At 33.7% G+C, this 20,726-nt stretch overlaps 2 protein-coding genes across 2 annotated transcripts; both read left to right on the top strand.

Annotated features, from left to right (window-relative positions):
- Nucleotides 1–7,908: 7,908 nt before the first annotated feature.
- Nucleotides 7,909–13,497, top strand: LOC145087918 (glycosyltransferase family protein 2). Its single transcript, XM_079026050.1, has 5 exons — nt 7,909–8,166; nt 9,187–10,528; nt 10,792–10,895; nt 11,499–12,172; nt 12,266–13,497. Exons 2-5 carry the CDS (start codon nt 9,524–9,526, stop codon nt 13,282–13,284), a joined length of 2,802 nt encoding a protein of 933 aa, XP_078882176.1. The 5' UTR covers nt 7,909–8,166; nt 9,187–9,523; the 3' UTR covers nt 13,285–13,497.
- Nucleotides 13,498–17,774: 4,277 nt separating this feature from the next.
- On the top strand, nt 17,775–19,747 carry LOC145090673 (vacuolar protein-sorting-associated protein 37 homolog 1-like). The gene is made up of 6 exons (XM_079028800.1): nt 17,775–17,962; nt 18,466–18,681; nt 18,939–19,026; nt 19,109–19,148; nt 19,232–19,399; nt 19,480–19,747. The coding sequence occupies exons 1-6, from the start codon at nt 17,949–17,951 to the stop codon at nt 19,641–19,643; spliced, it is 690 nt and encodes a 229-aa protein (XP_078884926.1). The 5' UTR covers nt 17,775–17,948; the 3' UTR covers nt 19,644–19,747.
- The last annotated feature ends 979 nt before the right edge of the window (nt 19,748–20,726 follow it).

Raw genomic sequence — 20,726 nt, forward strand, 5'->3', positions numbered from 1 at the left:
ATCTTTTAAATTTAAATAAATAAACAAATGAAATAATGAGCTTTAATTAGAGAATTTTGAAATTAAAAAGTAAGTTTATTAATGAAATTGATATCCATTTATTATTACATTTATTGCAATGATTAAATTAAAATATTATGTTGAATTTAATAAAATAGAAAACTCATAAAATGACATTTGAAAAAAAATTAATTCAAAATGATCACAAAATGACATTTGACAAATTGAATAAGAGCATGGGCGGCTCAACCATTTTGGGGGCTCAAAGCGAGCCAAAAATTTAGGGCCCTTTGGCATTTGCTATACTCGGAAGATAAATATGTCGCAAAAATCAAAATCGATAGAAGAATGCAATGTCATTTTAGTTTCGTGAATGCAGCGATCATTGATTTATTCTTCCGCTTCATTTATTTTGTGGTTACCGGATTAGATTTTTTAATGGACTAAATTTTTGGACTTTAGAGAATATGGGGCCCTTTAGAACTGGGGGCCCTAAGCCCTTGCTTAAACAAGTTCATCATAGAGCCGGCCCTGAATAAGAGTATGACATGTGGAAAAAAAAACATTCATTTATTAGAGTAGATTCCTTCCAACTCCTTTTACTAGTTTGTTTAAATAAGATGAGTTGTGTTTTTTTTTTCCGACCGAATGAAATAAATCCAAGCAAATGACAATTGTTTCCTTCTTTTTAGAAATGGTGATGACTATTTATCTAATTAAGAAACGTTTTAAATCATTGGTTATTTTCTAAAATAATGTAATAAATGTAATTACATTTAACCACAACATAATTAATGTTTAATCATAATATTAATTATATATAACAATATTAAGAATTGAGGATCCACAACAGCATAAAAATGCTTTAGAGAAACATTTATGCATATCAACTATGAGACAAAGAATTACAAAATATTTTGCTATTTTGTAATCCAATAGAAAATAAGATTAAATCCATAGGCATCGGCACGAAATGTCCAAAGCAAAAAACCCAGAAAAAAAAAACAAATACATTAATAATGGCAACATTAGATTAATAAAAATAAGGAGAAATGAGGCTAAATTTTGGTTGAAATGAATCGGATGTGAGAGGGTAAATATGTAAAATATAACCACAAAATTCGTCTTAATCCATAAAACAATCATCACATCACTTTGTCTATTAAGATATTATTAATTATTATTTAGGTATCAAGTAAAAAAGAAAACTCAAACATATATTGAAGTATCCACATTAACATGGATCCTAAAAACATAACTAACATAACATGTAAGTTCTTGCTTAATTAGTTTATGGTTGTGAAATCGATTAAAGACATAGGCGGATTTACTATGTTGCACGGGGTAGCACAAGCTGCCCCTCAATTTTACCGGCAAATGTAAATTTAGTGAAAATTCGTCAAAATTTGTCACAAATCTGTTGGAAATTCGTCACAAATTCGTTGGAATTCCGTCTCTCGAATCCGTTAGCAATCCATCATAAGGTCTCATACTTGTGAATTTAGTATAAATTCTTCGGTTTATTGAAAATTTTATGACAGAATCTCCCTTCAGAAATGAACATTTTCTAGTAGTGCAACTCTTAAAAATTTTGTGCAACCTCTATTTTTTCATTTTGGATCCGCCACTGATTAAAGAGCACCAAAACGTTAGATGAACATATCAATAACATGGCATCACTAATAAGCGGTGTCAAAATAAGTACCACTTAACCAAAGTGAAATAATGGTACCACTTGATCTATTATGATGTGGGCATCATATGCTATTAAGTAGTTGTTAAAGTTTGATCATAAAGTGTTTTGTTTTGTTTTGTAAAATGGTACCACTTGATTGATTGTTTATGTTTTGTAATATTGTGTAGTTCGTGGATGTACTTTTATTTTAGGTGAAGGGGTCGGATAGACCGATACCATACAATCTTACATCCAAAAAAGACACTCAAGATAATTTCTAAAACTATGTACACATCAATCAACTTATGTGAATGTCAAAATGCTTTAATTGACTATATACATTTTATGCCAGTAAAGGTACTTGGTTTAATTTGTGGAAAATGCATGATTTATGAAAGATATGTGTAGTATGCAAATATATACTTGAGAATTGCACGATTCACGATGATCTGCATAAATTAGTCGGCTATATGTAGGAATTTGATCTCTTAAACATGTTTTTACATAAAGGAATGTGTGGATATTTGAAATATATATTCTTGTAAATAATTAAGTCTGATGTGTTAGATATCATGTAGAATCTTGTGTTGAGTGTAATAAGTAAAAACTCATTATGTGATAACATTATGTATTTTGCATGTATATATACGATGTGTATTGTGTTGTTAGATTGATGGGTCGTTCCCCTTGTAATATTGAAGTTATGAGCCATGATGGCACATAGCCACGAACGAGGCCATATCCATCCATAATGGTCATTTATGATGTCAAAATAAGATTACCACTTGTGTAAGTGATATGTTGAATTTGCCTACATCAGTTGGTAACTGTATGTCATCCCCACATGAATTAAAATAAGGGAAAACTGCAATAAAGTCCCTGTATATTGGTCTCATAATCGATTTAATCTATATATATATATATATATATATATATATATATATATATATATATATATATATATATATATATATATATATATATAACTTTTATTGAATTAAGTCCCAAATACCGGTAATCGTATACAATTTAACCCTTTGACCCGGTCAACAGGTCGTCCAACTTTAAAAAATTACATTTTTGGCCTAGATTTCAAAATTTATTACAAATTTGGTCCAAAATTTACATTTTTGGTCTAGATTTTAAATTTTATTACAAATTTGGTCCAAACTTTACCTTTTTTGCCCAAATTTTAGAATTTTATTATGAATTCATCCTAACTTTAGTTTTTTTTACAACTTTTTTCTCAAAAAATTGTTTCTAATATGTTTTTTCTTTATAAAATCTTATTTATACAAAAAAAACATATTTTCACATAAAAATCTTATATTTTCTATATAAAAACTTTTTTATAAAGCTTTTTGTATATATATATATATATATATATATATATATATATATATATATATATATATATATATATAGAGAGAGAGAGAGAGAGAGAGAGAGAGAGAAAGGAAAAGGAAGTAAAAAGAATAAAGAAAAATGCAATATTTTATGAGGATATTATTAATGGAAGGTTACATAAAAATAAATCAAACACTTATATATACAATATGTTAAGTCAATTGGAACCATCTTTTGCTTTGTAATTCTCTCTATGTTTACTTTATTAATTCTCTTTATGTTTACTTTATTTCTCATTTTCATGAATTGTAGATAACAATAATCAAAAGAGAAGAGAAACACGTGTAAATAACCTAGCTTGAAAATAATATTTTTATATAGACAAAATACTTCGATTAACTAATGAATTAATTAGCATAAATTGAAAAGTTATAAAAGTTATGTAGTAAAATATTTTAATTAAGGAATATATTAAATATCATAAGGTGAAAAGTTGTGGAAGTTTAAATGAATATGATTTATAATAGATGATTTATCTTGAAGCTATTAATTTAATTAATAAATTATGACAAATAATTAAAATGATGTATACAACAATCATACGTCAACAAATTATAACAAATTACTTGAAAATGTATCGTCATTTTCTTTTGACTTTATGTGTATAATCATAAAAGAAATGCATAATATTTAAAGAAAGTATAAAGGAAAATAAGATGGAAATAATAAAGATAAAAATGTTATATAAGGATAATAGGATATTAGTAATGAAAGATTCCACGCAACACATACATATGCAATATGACATGTTTCAGTGTCATATAAGGATAATAGGATATTAGTAATGAAAGATTCCACGCAACACATACATATGCAATATGACATGTTTCAGTGTCTTAGCGTTTCATCATAAGTTATGCCCTCCCCCCCCCCCCCCCCCCCCTCCTACACACACACATATATATATATATATATATATATATATATATATATATATATATATATATATATATATATATATATAGAGAGAGAGAGAGAGAGAGAGAGAGAGAGAAAAGTAGGTTCAATGGAAGTTATTTATGAAGTTATTCCAAAGTGATGTGTTGTCATGCTTTCATTGGTTCCAACATGTGTTGCCCTAATTGTTTATTTTCCATATAACCCTTCATCGAGTGAGGTTTACTTAGAGTATATGTTTTACAATAGATGAACGGTTACACATGAATAGAATTTCCTAGCTAAAATGCCAGTTGTGACATCGGCCTTGGTGCCTTCGACCCTTGAGTATAGTGAGGAAAAATCACCTAACAATGTCGAACTTTACTGAACTGAAAAAGATCAAACTCCCGAAGCACGACTCGAAACTCAAACACCTACAACCAATGTTTTAAAACCCGGGTTTTTAGTTGACCTGGTGTGATGACCAGTTCACGGGTCAACCGGTTCAACCGCCGGGTCAACCCGGTTTATGGTCTTTTTCTATTTCTATATATTTTTACTTTCATGCATAATGCATAAACATATAAAACCAATAATTTGATGTCCACAAAGTTTAAACATTGAAAAACATTGAAGAAACCACAAACGGCTCGTTGTTTTGGTGTTCGCTACTTGTATCCAACTATCCAAACTCTATTGAAATGGGTCAATCTGGTTTAATCGGTTCAACATAAGCGGTCGAACCGTGGTTTAGGAGAAACCCGACCGGTTCGATCTAGTTCGTATTTTTACAAAAAAAAAACTGGTCTCAATTGACCCGCCTTCTACCCCGGGTCACGGTCCAACCGGTTGAACCGGCCGGGTCGACCCGGGTTTTAAAACATTGCCTACAACCACCATCGATCTGATTCCATAAATTCCCAAATTACCAAAATACCCTCAGAAGTCAAACTTCGTCAACCCTTGGTCAAAGTCAATGGTCAAGGTCAACAGTCCATGTTGACCCAACTCGTCGAGTGCAACTTACAGACTCGTCGAGTTCCTTCAGAACTCAGAAAGTCACGAAAACCCCAGTCAACTCGCCGAGTTACCAAGTAACTCGTCGAGTCCATGTAGCATCCAAAATATCGGGAAAAACCCTAGCCAACTCGTTAAGTCATCTTGCTAACTCGCTGAGTTCATGCAGAATCTAGAAAGCGGGAAACCATCATCCAACCCGTCGATTTGACTATGCAACTCGTCGAGTTCCTTCAACTATTTCGCATTCAGCTCATTCCAGTCGAGTTCATAGCTCCAAACTCCAGATCTAGCTTTCTAGGGTGAAGTTACCACGTAAAGTTGCTAACTTTACGTGCATGCAAGGTCTCAAAAGGCTTAAAACACCAAAACTTAGTCTAAAAAGAAGTTTAGGGCATGGGGAAGGGCCATAACTTGATAAAGTCAATGATTTTATGACTATGGGGGCCTAGAGGAGTCCATTTCTAAAACCATGTCCTGTGACTAGCTCAAACCCGAAAGTGACTCCATTTTGTACTAGAAATGACAATTTCTTTCACAAGGGAAGATCTAAGAAATGAGAAATCAAGGTATTAGCTTTGTACCTCAGATTGTTTGCCAATACAAAGTAGATAACGAATCTACAACCTTCTTCTTGATCCAAGCTCCTCAACCTTCGAGTTTCCTTTCAAAAGAGCACCTAAAATGACTTCCAAGCTCACATACTCACACAATAGGGAGATTAGGGTTTTCTCTGGTAAGGGGACAATGAAAAGGTGGTAAGGAGGTTGGAAGGAGGACTTAAGGTCCTTTAAATAGGGTGCAAACCCTAAAAATTAGAGTTTTCATGTACAACCTCTACTCGTCGAGTTGGGGTCCTCCAATTCGTCGAGTAGGTTCCATAAACCACGTGGCCTAATCAGACTTTACACGACGAGTTGGGGAAGCCAACTCGTCGAGTAGGTCTATAATTATGAATATAAAGCTTTAAAATTTTGTACCTGGGAGTCGGGATGTTACAAAACCCTAGGTTTAAAAGGGTGAGGACTTAATCATTAAGCACTAAATCACCAAAGGCATAGCCCCAAACTGCAAATCTTGCCCTTAAAGCTGAATGGCTACGTAAAGTTTCCAACTTTACACTCATGCATGACTATGAGAGGCTCAAATGTTCAAAAGAGGCCAAAAGAAGGACTTAATGAATGCATGAAGCCCTTAAGACCATAAAGTTGGCACATTTATGCCAAAAGAGCTCATGAAGATCTTAGATATGAAAGAATAAATATTTGGGACGTTACTTCCCCAACAACCACCCAACCATGGCTAAAAGCATACAATCTAACCCAAGAAGAGATCTAAGCAATCATTAAGCAAGGTGACAACTTGATACCTCAAAAACTTGGCAAGCGAGCTAAAGATTCTGGATCCAAGACTCATTCTTCAAGCCAAGTAACTCTCAATTCCTTATCTCCTTAAACAAGCACCAAAAATGAACACTCAAGGCTCTCCTCAAGCTCACACACTCAACAATGGAAGGTAATGCTCGATTTTAGGGTTTTTGGACAGAGGAGGCTAGTAAGGAGGCTAGCCAAGGGACTTAAGGCCTTTAAAGAGGGTGCAACACCCTAAAAATTAGGGTTTCCTTCCCAACTGTCAACTCGCTGAGTTGAGACACCCCGACTCGCCGAGTTCACTCATTAAACTTCACAGCCAAAAACAACTCGACACGCCGAGTTGAGGCTACCAACTCGCCGAGTCTTCCAATAAATATAAATAATTGGAAAATAAATTTATACCGGAAACCATACGTTACAAACTTTCTCGGAATTTCCATATGAGATGTGCAAGTATCTCAATGGATCAATTTAGTTTTCATTATTATGAAAAACCAGTATTATACTGATTTGGTTTCTTCTAATGGACGTATCTTTTGCATATGACCTTTGTTTTGGACGTTCTTTATATCCATGAAGTCCTTAGAGTATGATCTATCGAATTTGATCATAAATTGGTCCTAAGTATACTCGATGCAAATATTTTATTTTTTGCGCAATAAAGATTATTATTTTTTGTGATTTTTGTTTCGAGCTTTAGCGATTGATAGCTTGTTGAGCAAATTAAGACATTCCGGATGTAATTATGAGTATTATGTCTTAGTACACTTTATAAACAACAAATTACATACAATAAACCTTTAATACATAGGTGTTTGCAGTGGTTTCACCGCCAAACTCTGATCTATTTTTATCAATTGTTACACAAACAGTGTGACAAAATCGACGGAAATGGTAGCTCTGATTGAAGCTCTGATGGTAGAGGAGGAAGGTCCTGGTGGTGGAGAAACAATACACATTATTAAGATAATGACTATGTGTGTTGTGGTGGGTTATAGTTTAGGGGTCAGCCTATCTTTTTTATTTAAATATAAATAATAAATTAATAAGAAAAAAGAAAATACAAATGGTATTATATTCTTTTTATGTCTATGAGGAACCAAAAATACAATGAAAACAAATAATAATAATAATAATAATAATAATGGTCCGAGTGTAAAAATAAAAATAAAATAGAGATCAAACATGAATTTTTTGCAAACTATTTTATAACAAAAACATTGTAAATAATTCTTATAAATTAGAATGATCGTTTATCTTTTTTAATATCATCAAACCAATTTATATTCATATTTCATAGGGATATGTCAAAAGGACATGTAATAATAAAAATAAATAAACCACGAGGGCGATCTACACCAACGAATCATACATATTTTTGTATCCAAAGTCCAAACAATTAGAAGCACAAATATTTTTGCAATAATTTATATAGATTAGTTATAAACCAATGACTTATTTAATTGGGATTAGTCACCTAATTAATATATTTATAATATGTTCTAGCAACTCTAGTGCCATTTCCCCTGTAAAACCAAGAACACAAGTTCAATATGACATTCTTGTATCATTTGGTGAATTACAAGACCTTGCTTCGTATTTCTTTCCCAAAATTGGTAGCCAAAGTTTGGCAAAGAGCAATAGAGATCGACTTGGTTCGAATTAAAAAAAAAAAGAAGAAGTCAACCAATTGCCATCTTTGACTTTGTTAATTGATGGTCTAAGTTTGTGGTTTGATTCTTTGAGCTTGTTTTGGAGATGAAGAAAAGGGTTTTATTGTTTTCTGGGTTTACAGTTTACTTCATGCAAAAGCCAGTAAGTGGACTTCTCCTTTGTTTCGTTCCTTTTTTAAACTTTATTTATAACATTTCTATTTCTTCTGTTGTTATTTTATTTATGATATTGAGAATCTAGTCTTGAAATTTGGGTTTGACAATATGGTCTTTTAGTGCAGTTTAGATTTATATGCTTTATGCATACGGAAAGTTCTCAAACCTATTGTTATTCTCACGATTTGTTAAAGTTTTACGTTTGTTTATGTGTCATCTTAAAAGATTGTAATATTAATTACTTTATCATTTTTCAAAATAATTCTTAGGTGTTGTTTGGTTTTGATTTGATGAGCTTAATGTTGACATGATTTAGATCAGTAAGCCTTATACAAGTCTTCAACGATTTAATAGTGAAAATCAAAAAAATGATAATATTATGATTTACCATTTTAACATATAATGTGATAAAAACTTTATAAAAGATATAACAATCATTACACGCTTTTTTGAATAAAGGCAATATTACGTAAACTAAAATACCTTTTCACATCACATAGTTACATAGTTTTGTAAGGAAATAAAAGTAAATAACCCAACTTTTTGTATTTATGGAAATAACCATTAAGTCCTAAATAGGACAATTTCGAATTTTGGATATATAAAATTTGGAGTTTCCTCTGAGTTGCACCATATACTTCCAACAAAATTTTTCCTTGTCCATTATTACCAAATTTTCACTCAAATAATAAATCGTTTATCAATATATCGGGATCTACTTTGTTATAGTAATTTTTTTTTCTTATATTATGGTAAAAACGAAGCATTCTAGACTCCGAAATGTCATTTTTTGGATTTCATACTTGTTTTTAAAATCATGGACTCCAATTTTTTATATTCTATCCACAATGTAAAATAGAAATATGTTTTTGACACAAAAAAAAACAATGAGTCAAAGTACAATTTTACGGACATGATGGTTAGTTAGTTTTATATGTCCGAAAAAGTTGAGTTAGTTACTGTATTTTTGTAATTATTCATTCACAGTTTTTACTTTTTATAATAGGAGTAACTAACAATGAAGTACAGAAAAAGTAGTCGGAGGCCATTTACACGGCAACAAAAGTGGCTTTTATTTAGGTTTCTTGAACTAGGATTTATCTTATGATACGTTGTTAAACCCATGTGACCCTTTCTTGCATTTCTCATGCTAATTCTCATTCTAATTCTCATTCTCATTCTCATTGCATCCCCCCCAACCCTTTCTATATATAACGTACGCACTATATATCTTTTACCACACTTTTTATTCCTCTTCAAATCCCACCAATTCCCTTCTCCATTCCCACCTCTCATTCAATTCACAACCATTTCTGATTATAACTTAGGATTTGGTCTCCGAAATGGGATTAGCCCGGAATCCCAGAAGCTCAGATTACTTGGACGGAATGATAGGTGATCCCGCCGGCAAACAAACCAAGTTCAGGCCACAAAAGAGCACTTCCGGTCGCCTGGTTACACTCCTCACTTGCCTTCAGTTCGCTTTTGCAGTTTACGCCACCTTCCTGCTCTACTACATGAGCCCTTCCATCGATCTACGAACTCCAAAGCCTGACTTCGCTTGGGCTTCAAGAATCGCACAACAATGGAAGCATTACATAATCCCACCACATGTTATAAGCCGATACCAAGAAACTGCATCCAACTTGATCCTTGAACCGATTCCGATGATCTCCACCCCCGGCGAAGTTTGCGAGCATGAAAAGATCGAATTTGAACAGAAAAAGTCAAACGATGCAGTTATGATCAAGATCAAAAGAGAGCTTTACGATGAAGTTCTTAATTTCCAAAGCAAGAACATGGGCACTGAGTCGTTGACTGAGTTAATGGCAATGAAATCGAAATGGGATATGAAGGGTGCCGGAAACATTCCGAAAGTTACAGTCATCTTGAATCATTTCAAACGTAAAACGCTTTGCTCCCAGCTTGACTCGTTGCTACACCAGACTCTCCCTTTTCACCATGTTTGGGTGCTTTCGTTTGGAAGTCCAAATGAGATTGGCCTGAAAAGAATCGTGGAGAGCTACAACGACACGAGAATAAGCTTCATTAGCTCGACTTATGATTTCAAGTATTACGGGAGGTTTCAAATGGCGCTGCAGACTGAAGCTGATCTAGTGTACATTCTTGACGACGACATGATTCCGGGGACCAAAATGCTGCAGATTTTGTCGCATGTCGCCGGAACGGAGAAGTATAAGAACTCTGTGTTGGGGAGTATCGGCCGGATTTTGCCTTTCCGACAGAAGGATTTCACGTTTCCGAGTTACCGGAAATTCAGATCGAAAGAAGCGGGGCTTTATTTGCCTGACCCTGCATATGACATCACAGTCGACAAAATTGTGCAGGTTTGTTTAGATAAATAATTACTACTACTATTTTTAAGTTAACATAAAATTTTATTATCTATTATTTCATACGAATATAAGTTACCTTAATTATATATTAAAACTATTATCAAGAATTAAAAGATTCCAGTCAAAATAAATTAGTAGTTTTTAAGTCATTGTTTCTCCAAAGAAAATGTAAATGGAAAGATGTAACCAATTCAATTATACATGGTATTTTAAATATCTAATTTCATTGTTGTATCTTTCTTTTTATGTCTTAGGTCGATTTTCTTTCGAGCTCTTGGTTCCTCTCGGCGGAGCTTATCAAGACTCTTTTTATTGAGACTCCTTTCACATTCATGACAGGAGAAGATCTGCATCTAAGGTATGTTGACGAGGGTATAAATTGGTTTTTCATCGTTATTAAAAAAAAAAAAAAAGTAGAATTATCTATCTACAATATTATATTCCATTAATCCATTGGATTATACATAAAACAATATTTGAATTTGAAATCTTTTAATTATCATGAAAAGTTATCACTTGAATGCATCCCACTAGACTATTCTTTTTAAAGTATTAAATTGTTATTATTGCTTCATGATTTCGTGACCTTTACAGTTATTTTAAATACGTATCCACATGAATAAGTCAACATCATACATTTGACTTGCCATCTTCAATGGATTGGGTACAAATCCAATAAATTGAATTTCTACGTTATTTAACTAACTTTATCTAAGTGCATGCCTTCTTTAACAATTCGTTTATTTTCGTTTAAATATTATTAAAAATATTTAAATATATAAAAATAAGTTGAATTTGAGTAAACGAGAAGAAAACTTATTTGAAGCATCTTCTAACAACTAATATTATTTTGCAATTATTTGGTTAACTATTTCCTTATTAAAAACAACCATTCTTTAAAATTAAATCAATAGATGAGCCTTTTTGATGATTGATTAATTGTCCTTAATATATATTGCAGCTACCAGCTTCAAAAATACAGAAACGCAGGTTCGTTTGTGCTTCCGGTAGACCCAAAAGACAAGGAAACTTGGGGTGACAGTGAGCATAGGCTCGCCTACGTCGCCGAAACCACCGTGATTTTCAAAGACGTTGTTCAAGTCCGAGATGATCAATGGTGGCGAGCACTATCCACCGGCTACATCACCCAATGGGCAGCAATGTACCCTCAAAAAGTCGACGCCTTTTTCTACGCTCATTCACCAGACGAAGTCAGAGCATTAGCCCCACTCCTCGAGAAATTCCGATCAACCGTCGGGAAAAAGGCTTACATTGTAGTTCCCGGAGGTGGGTTTTGTTCCTGCGAGGAAGCCACATCCGCCTTAAAATGGCCGAAGACGGTGTGTAGAGAAAGAAGGTTCAAGATCTTTGATTTGGGCGTCGGAGCAGTTTCGGGAATTAATTCAAACTCCGACGTACCTGTTGTACAATCAGTTTATGCTAGCATGAAAGGATTGATCCAGATTCATAACCCGAGTGTTGTCATCACTGTTGATGATATTGATTCCAATGTACGAAAAGCCTTGAAGATGGCTACTGAAATTAATAATTCAAATTCGACTTTGGTTCATCTGCCTAGATCATCTATTTCAAAGGTTCTATGGATGGCCGATCTACGCTCTACAGCTTTACCAAGTAAGATTTGTTTATTACATTACATTCACATCATCTTACTTCCATAATTCCATTTACAAATTATAATAATGTTAATTAATTAACCATTTACAGATTGGAACAAGATGAGGATATCAGTGAACATCATAACTCAAAACCGAGTCAACTCGCTAACGAGACTACTGAATTCGCTAAAAGATGCGTATTACCTTGGGGACGAGGTCCCAATAAGCTTCAACATGGATAGCCGAGTCGACAAGTCAACTCTGAAGCTTGTAAAGAGCTTCGATTGGCCTCATGGACCTAAAATCCTAAGGAGACGAATCATTCAAGGAGGTTTGATACGAGCTGTTAGCGAGAGTTGGTATCCTTCATCTGATGATGACTTTGGTCTTCTTTTAGAAGACGATATCGAAGTTTCTCCTTACTATTACTTATGGATCAAATATGCACTTTTAGCATACCATTACGACCCTCAAGTTTCACTCCCTGAACTTTCATCAATCTCCTTATATACTCCTCGTTTGGTTGAGGTGGTGAAAGAACGACCTAAATGGAACGCGACTGAATACTTTAAGCACATACATCCAAACACACCTTACCTTCATCAACTGCCATGCAGTTGGGGTGCTGTTTTCTTCCCGAAGCAATGGCGGGAGTTTTATGTGTACATGAACATGAGGTTTACAGAAGATGCGAAGAAGAACCCTGTACAAATCCCGAAATCAAGAACTAATGGATGGCAAGCTTCGTGGAAGAAGTTTCTGATTGACATGATGTATCTTCGAGGGTATGTTAGTCTTTACCCAAATTTTCCCAACCAGATGAGCTTCTCGACGAACCATATGGAACCTGGTGCTCATATTAGCGCTAAAGATAATGTGGTTCACCATAACAAGACTGACTTTGAGGTCCCATTGTTGAAAGATGATTTTAGGAACTATTTGCCAAATGGGAAGATGCCACCTGCTTCAAAGTTGCCATCTTTGAATCTGTTTAATCAAGCAGTGTCTTTGAAGGGGTTAAAGTCTGCAGGGTCGAAACTGAGACAAGATGTGATTAATTGTACTGTGACTGAGGTGGTTATGGTTGACCATGAAACTGGTCTTCCTTCGCATTGTGCAACGTTCTGATCACTTGTTATGATGTCGCCGATTCATTTTTTTCTTTTTTGTTCTTTAATTTTCGGTTTATATATACTTTGATAGTGGAATGATTCCCATTTGCAATGGAATGGGAATTGGTGGGGTGAAAGGGGATAAATGTTGTTAAGGAAGGACTAAACTTGTTGGGATATAGCTGTATACTTTATAGCAATGAAAGCCAAAACTGGCACTTTTAAATTCTTTTAAGAGTCCACCAACTTTTTCTTTTTCTTTTAGCTGCCCTTAATTTTGAGGTTCTTTTTGCTTTGTGATTTGTGAAGGAACATGTAGTCAAGTGCACGTTAAACAAAAGTTGTTAAAAAGATCGGAATTTTATATAATATCGTTTTTTATTTTTCAAGTTCATGATTAGATCGAATCAAAATATAAGGTTCTATAAAAACATTTAAAACATCAAAAATATATTTTTCATGTGACCGTTCAGTTAACATGAATTATTTATAACATAAAAAAATACATATCAAATCTATCATTTAAGAATAAACAATTCAAAAAGATATTCTACATATGTTGTTAGTCCAACAAAAAATATTAGAACTAAAAAAAATAGTAACAATCCTACGATTATACTATCGTATGATCTTACGATGGATCATATTAACACATCATATGCTTCTATCTCAATCTTACCAAAAAACAACACATGTGAGATCAAGATCGATTTATTCAGGTATGATCGTAGCAAATTACAATCAGGATCCTATTTTTAACAACCTTGCATGAAACATTTGCTAAAACTCATTTCATTTATTAAAAGTGGTTTGTAGATGGGTTCATATTATGCATATCGATGGGCCTTTAATATGTTTTACTAGTCTCATGTCACAACCCATTATGTTTTACTAGTCTCATGTCACAACCCATTTCACAGATTAATATATTCATTTCAGAGTCTAATTATTCATAGTTTAAACTCTTACATAATTCATTGATGCATTTCATCAAACAATTTGTATGGATGTTTCCAGAACTTCCATCTTTAAGTTCTTCCACCGAAGAGCATATTATAGAGAACCAGAGCAATAACGGGAAGAGATAGTGGTGATGGAACAAATCTGATGTGGTGGTGGAACAAATCAAAAAGAAAGAGACAGGGGAGGGAGGAGGCGGTGGTAGTCTGTTTTATAGTGGAAGAACACAACAGACAAGGAGGGGAAGAAAAGGTGTCTGATCTGGCAATGGTGAAACAAATCAAAGAGAAAAAAGGAAAGGGATGAGGCAGTGGTGGTAGGTTCTGCGATGTAAGAAGGCATTGCTTGTGCCAGTGGTAGGAGACAATGATGAGGGAGGATGGAGACGGTGGTAATAGGGTTTGAGTTTGACTTTGAGTTATTGAAGTTGGTGAGAGGGTTTGAGTGTATAAGATATCAAATCTAATGATGTTAGGGTTATCAAAATGGGTACTGATTTCCCATTAATAACTATAATGCCACCATTTTGTTTTTTTATTATTGATCAAAAATTAAAAGCTTAAATTCATTTTTGTTGGTTTATAATTGACAAAACTGCAGGAATGATTCATGTGGTATGTCGAAAATTGTCAGTTTGATTCAAAAAGGTTTAGACTAACATCAATGGTCCAAAACTTTCATTTTGTTGTATTTTTGGTCCAATCTGTTTTGATTTTTTCAAAATGACGAATTTGCCCATATTAATATGATTTTCTCTTTTTTCTTATTTATTTTTCTGATTTTTGGAATTTAAAAAAAAAAACATGAAAATAAAAAGAAAAATAAATCTATTCCCTAATAACCCACCTAAACCCCACCCCATCCACGTTTCTTTATACTCTCTCTCTCTCTCTCTCTCTCTCTCTCTCTCTCTCTCTCTTTCTCTCTCCAATGCTTTGCCACTAACCACCCCTACTGTCGGAAACCACCATCATCGTCGGAAACCGCCACCATTTTTGCCAGAAACCGCCATTGCTGTCACTAGAAGATTTGAAAGACGACATTGACCTCTTCTTCGGAATGCCTTCGATCCAAAAACCCTTGTCAGATATTTCCAAATATGTTCAGATATGTTCATCATTAGAGTCATCACCCTCTTTCTCAGGTCGTCCTTCTCCGACTCGATTTCTAGCAGACAACGGTGGTGGTTTCATGGTGGTTTCCAAACAGTTTGCACACGTTTACAAATCGGGATGCTCCCTTGCATCGTCGCCAATGAATTGTGGCTCGAGTTTTCGACGAACTGTGGCTCTAGATCGCCCTTCTCTGCTCTAGTTTCCTTCTCTAGCGATATCACAGAATGCAAGAGTTCTTTTCCATCTTCTCCAATGGAGATGAAGGACAACAGATATTTCCAAATTTGTTTCGATGGTCGTTCGACGGCTTTGAAGAAGGAAGTATGAATAGGAAGACGAAGATCTACAGAGTTGTTTGGGAGCTAGGGTTTTCAAAATGTAAACCACCTCAGATCTCGAAAAACAAAGACAAAAAAACGGTGGTGGCTTATGATCTATGAAAAATCTGAAGAGGAAACCATCACTGAAAGTTCAGATCTACGTCAACATTGGCGATGGTTAGACAAATAATAGTGGTTGTCGGCAAGTGGTGGTGGTGGTGGTGATATTTTTCTGTGAAAAATCAGGTCAAAAAGTTTCATTCAATATAGTATATTATTAAGTACTTCTAATTTTTGTCTATGAAATATTAATTTATAATGTATTTTTATTAGTAGTTTTTTATTAAATTAAATTTACAAATAAATAGTTTATGTTAGTTTTTTTATAGAGTTTATTAATATTTTTTATAGAGTTTATTAATATTTAAATTATATATTTTTTAAAATGTTTTGATTCTTGAAAAGCGAATTGAAAAAATTGAGTTAAACAAATAATAATTTGGTTGGAATGGACCGGATTTTGAATTTAGTTTTAACTATTCAATATATGTTGTGAAAATCAAAATTAATTTGAATTCACTTCGGATTAGGGGATTTGGTTAGGGAGATACAAAAATAATACTTCAAGATCCATAAGGTGCATGGGGTCTTTGTTCTTCTTAGCATATATTATTTTGGCACAAATATTTTAAACAAACACCCTAAAAACTATAGTGTTTATAAATTTGCTAGAGATTATTATATCGTGTTGTTGGATTATAAAGTTTAGGAGATATATAAGATCAACCCTTAACTAACAAGAAAAGTAGGCGTTGTGTTGGAGTTGGACTGTTGGCTCTTCTTAATAAACAACAGAGTAAATTACACGAATTGTCTCTCGTGTAGGTGACAAAAAGCACGTTCAGTCCCTATTTTTAATAATTAACTTAGACCATCCCTCATTTGTTTTGAACTTGCAAGTTTTGTCCATGTTGGCCTGAAATGACTATACTGCCCTTTCTCATTTCTTTTTTAGTTTCTTTTTAATTTGTTTATTACATTTAATAAAAAAATAAATGCGGACTTTCTCGTGACCCTGCATTCACCAATCCCCATTCTTTTAGGTTTGTTGTTTGTTTGGGTATCAATCCGGCATCACCAACACCATCTGCCACCACCACTACCACCGTCTAGCACCATAATCTACCACCAGTAACCCAAAGTGATAGAGATCAGATGTTCTGCTTCCCACAAAATCAAAAACATATCACAAGTGTTGTTTGTTTTTTAGACAATCGCACACATTAGTTCACGAAATCGAATCACCCACCAAAATCAATCACTAAAATCGAATCTCCTACCAAAATTTCCCAGTGAAAACGAATTCAATCTCATTTCAGTTTTCAATTGGGATTAAGTAACAAAAATATAATCGGATTTTGTGAGGGGGTTTACATTGTTAATCACCACCATATTTGGCTGTGAGTGAAGCTTGAATTGAACATTGAGGTGAAGGTTTGATTCCGACGTCAAGGAGATGAAAATAGAAGAGAGATAGAGATAGACAGATAATGATCTTACAGAGAAGATCTGCACTCCGACAGTCACCCAAAACCCTAGCCGCCATCGACTTTTCCTCTTTCTCCAACAATACCACCGATACCTATTCTGACACTACCCATCATCACTAGGTCACAATCTGTAGCAAGATTCAGACCACATATCAAAATTGATGCTGAGATCCACATCAGAAAATCAGAAATCAAAATCAACGATGATAGCTGCACTTGGTTCCTATTCAAACGGAAAAGAGAAAAAGAAACTAGCGTGCTACAACGTGTAAATTTAAAATAACAAGGGACGAAGCGTGCAAATTTTAAAATAATAAGGGATGGTTCGAGTTATTTTTTGAAAATAGGGACCAAACGTGTCTTTTAACACTTGCACGAGGACGATTAGTGTAATTTACTCTAAACAATAATGCCATTGTTGTAGTATGAATTAGTACATCATCGGCCCACACGCGTCTGGGAAACGCAAACCCGCCGAGGATTTGAAATCTTGTGGTTAAAGGTAATCGCAAAATTGTATCTTCAACAACAAATTTTCCGTTCGTCCTTGCTTCTATTCTACGTAATCTCCGTTTTCTCTTTTCCCCAATCAATATTTCCCCCCTTTTTTCGTTTGTCATAGAATGATTTTATTAAGTAAGCGGTGAGATATGATTTTAATAACATTGAGGGCTTGTTATCGGTTTTGCAGTCTTGGTAATCTCACGTCTCAAAGTCAACCGAAAGATCAACGATATGTTCAAGTTTTGGTAATTCTTCCATTCCATATATTTCATTTCTTGTATATTCTAGGGTTGAAATCTTAGATGGATTTTCTCATCTGGCTACTAATCGCAATCGGTGCCTTGTAATAAGGTTTTGAATTGAAGTTCATTAGTTGGAAATTAGAAGTGTTAATTTTTCTTTAATTGCAATTCCGAGAGGTGCCTTTGCCCATCACAATCTTATAACCTATTGTTCTTGTTTACGACTAGTTTAAAGCTTAGTCGGAATTGGAAATACATTAATACTCATGTTCTTGTTTACATAATAGAAAGACAATTTGTGTATATATTTGGATAGTGGAGCCAAACCAAAATCTTGAAAAATCCAAATATTACAAGTATTATATCATCTAATGTTGATGTTGTGAATCATAGTTTTTCATGAGGAATAAGCATTTGAAGGTTAATTGAGTGTCCCTTTACCTTGTATAACATTGAATAAATTTATTCATTAGATAAACATATAACTAAGTGGCTTACTATCTCAGGGGTTCTCAAGAACAACAAGCTGATGTTGATCCAAGGCCACAGGAAGTTTCTACAATCTCATGGTATTCCCCCTCATCAAGTTCTTCTTCTCGACCCTCAACACCTAATTCCATCAACACCATGCAAAGGCCTGGAGATCAACCTCAACCTCACTTATTATTTCCTGTTTCTCCTACAGAGGCTGCTGCCATAATTGTTTATCTAAAAGACAAAAGGTAACATTTTTATTCATGCATATAACATGTTCAAACATCAAAACACTTGCATATAATATGACATACAACATAAATGCATAATAAATACTTCAAATGACATTAAACATCATATCTCAATATCTGGAGTTTGCCAGTTTGTAGATCTCAATCATTCTCCCCTTCTTTTGTATTTAAACTTTTGTGCATCTCTTCATGTTTCTTGTTAAGTATGTTTTCACCATCTTTTCTAACTAAATTGTCATTTTATGGGTGAAAAGTGATGATGAGTTGAGGAAACTTTTGTCTGACAAAGAGGCCTATCAACAATTCTTGCTTTCACTTGACCTTATCAAAACTCCAAATAATGTAAGCTTCACACATTCATAACTTCTTTTATCTCCTATTATCTTATCTGGTCACTATATATTTTACTTTCTTCATGAAACAGTTAAGAGATGAACTCAGGAATGAAACTCTGCAACTTGCTAGTAAGCTTCTACTTGTACTTATAAAGATTCAATGTGTGTGGAAAAAGTTTTATAAAATTGAGATTTTTTATTTTATTTTGCAGGAGGAAACTTGGCAAAAGAATCATGTATGACAGAACTGCGCAACCAATGCATGATCATAAGAACAACTGAATTGGCAACTGCTGAAGAGAAGCTAAATGAGCTCAACAGGCAAAAAACAGAAATCCTCAGATCTTACTCCGCAGTCTCTTTGTTACACCAACTTCAAGGTAAATAAATTCTTGTATATGTGTTTTTCATTTTTGAGGTGTTGTTAATTTAGTGTGAAAATGGTGGGTGTGTGTTTCAGAGCTGATAAATAAGACGGATGAAGAATCTGAAATGTTGCATAAACAACTACTTGAAAAGGAGATGGATGTTCCAAGTTTTATTCACAAGTACAAGAAGTTGCGTGTGGATTACCATAAACGTGCTCTAACACACCTTGCAGCCACTACATCTTTGTCGGGTTAACCGGTTTCTTTATTTGAAATTGAACATTGCTACAAGTAACATATTGTAACTACAAGAGATTTCATCTTGTTGTGTTTGTAAATTTGTTGAATCTTTGAAAAAGAACCAGGGTTTTGTTTGTTTTTTACTTAAATGGGACATGAATTGGGTGGTGTTTGTTTTTTTGAGAAAGATTTTCTTCATCACTTATGTTTGTCTTGTTTGCGGGCAGGCAAACATATGTGAAAAAAAATGTTTGTTTTTTTTAAGAGACGAGACATAAAAACTTATGTTTCTCCTCTTTTGCACAATATGTAAAAATAGAAGACATTTCTAACTCTTGGCTTTTGAAATCGACATTTATAGCATGAAAGACAAAAGTTATAGTTTTGCCTCTTTCACTCTCAACAATCTCTTCTAGGTTTGTTTTTCCTATCAGGTTTCTATTCAAATTCCATAGAATTAATAAATTTTCTATGTTTAAGATGCCGTCAATTGGGCATACTTTTGATATGTTTACGGAAGAGTAGAATCAAATTAGGTTATACAGTTTGGAATAATGAGTTTTTGAAATTTTTGTTGATTTAACTTATTAGTTATTCTATATATTCCAAAATAAGATATCGTTTTCTTGTAATGTTATGATTTAAAATGTATCCTAAATATTAGATAAGAAATCATTAGCGTCTTTCTCAAATGAAACCAATGTGGAAAGAGTAATTTTGATCAATTACAGTGATTACAACGGTGCTTCAGTTTGTACTAGGTTCCACTTCTTGGGATTCTGGGCAAATTATTAAACAATGTCTTCATTTTGATGTGATGAAGGAGAAGCATGCATTTACACGAAAAGATTTAGATGATATAGCTAAAAAAAACTTGTTCAAGAAGATCCATATGAAGGAAATTGGATGCCCTTTTCAGTTATCATCAAGCCTCATCATAATTCACTAACAGGTAATTATGACAAAAATATGCTAATTACTATGACCGAAAGAAAAGGGAAGAAAGTTGTTAGGCATGATAGACGTAAAAGAGCCTCTTCCATTAATCTTGATGAACCTGAAAGTAAATTAATAGGAATTGTGTTAATTGTTCTTGTGA

The sequence above is a fragment of the Lactuca serriola genome, chromosome 2, assembly GCF_051521515.1.
Source record: "Lactuca serriola cultivar US96UC23 chromosome 2, Lser_US96UC23_V15, whole genome shotgun sequence".
NCBI lineage: Eukaryota > Viridiplantae > Streptophyta > Magnoliopsida > Asterales > Asteraceae > Lactuca > Lactuca serriola.

What these genes read in the sequence shown, in the direction of transcription:
- LOC145087918 (XM_079026050.1), top strand. Translation starts at nt 9,524, where the DNA reads ATGGGATTAGCCCGGAATCCCAGAAGCTCAGATTACTTGGACGGAATG. An exon ending in GGAGAAGATCTGCATCTAAG is followed by an intron (nt 10,896 to 11,498) that starts GTATGTTGACGA and finishes TATATATTGCAG; the next exon opens with CTACCAGCTTCAAAAATACA. An exon ending in ACGCTCTACAGCTTTACCAA is followed by an intron (nt 12,173 to 12,265) that starts GTAAGATTTGTT and finishes AACCATTTACAG; the next exon opens with ATTGGAACAAGATGAGGATA.
- LOC145090673 (XM_079028800.1), top strand. An exon ending in GTTTATCTAAAAGACAAAAG is followed by an intron (nt 18,682 to 18,938) that starts GTAACATTTTTA and finishes ATGGGTGAAAAG; the next exon opens with TGATGATGAGTTGAGGAAAC. An exon ending in TTTGTTACACCAACTTCAAG is followed by an intron (nt 19,400 to 19,479) that starts GTAAATAAATTC and finishes TGTGTGTTTCAG; the next exon opens with AGCTGATAAATAAGACGGAT.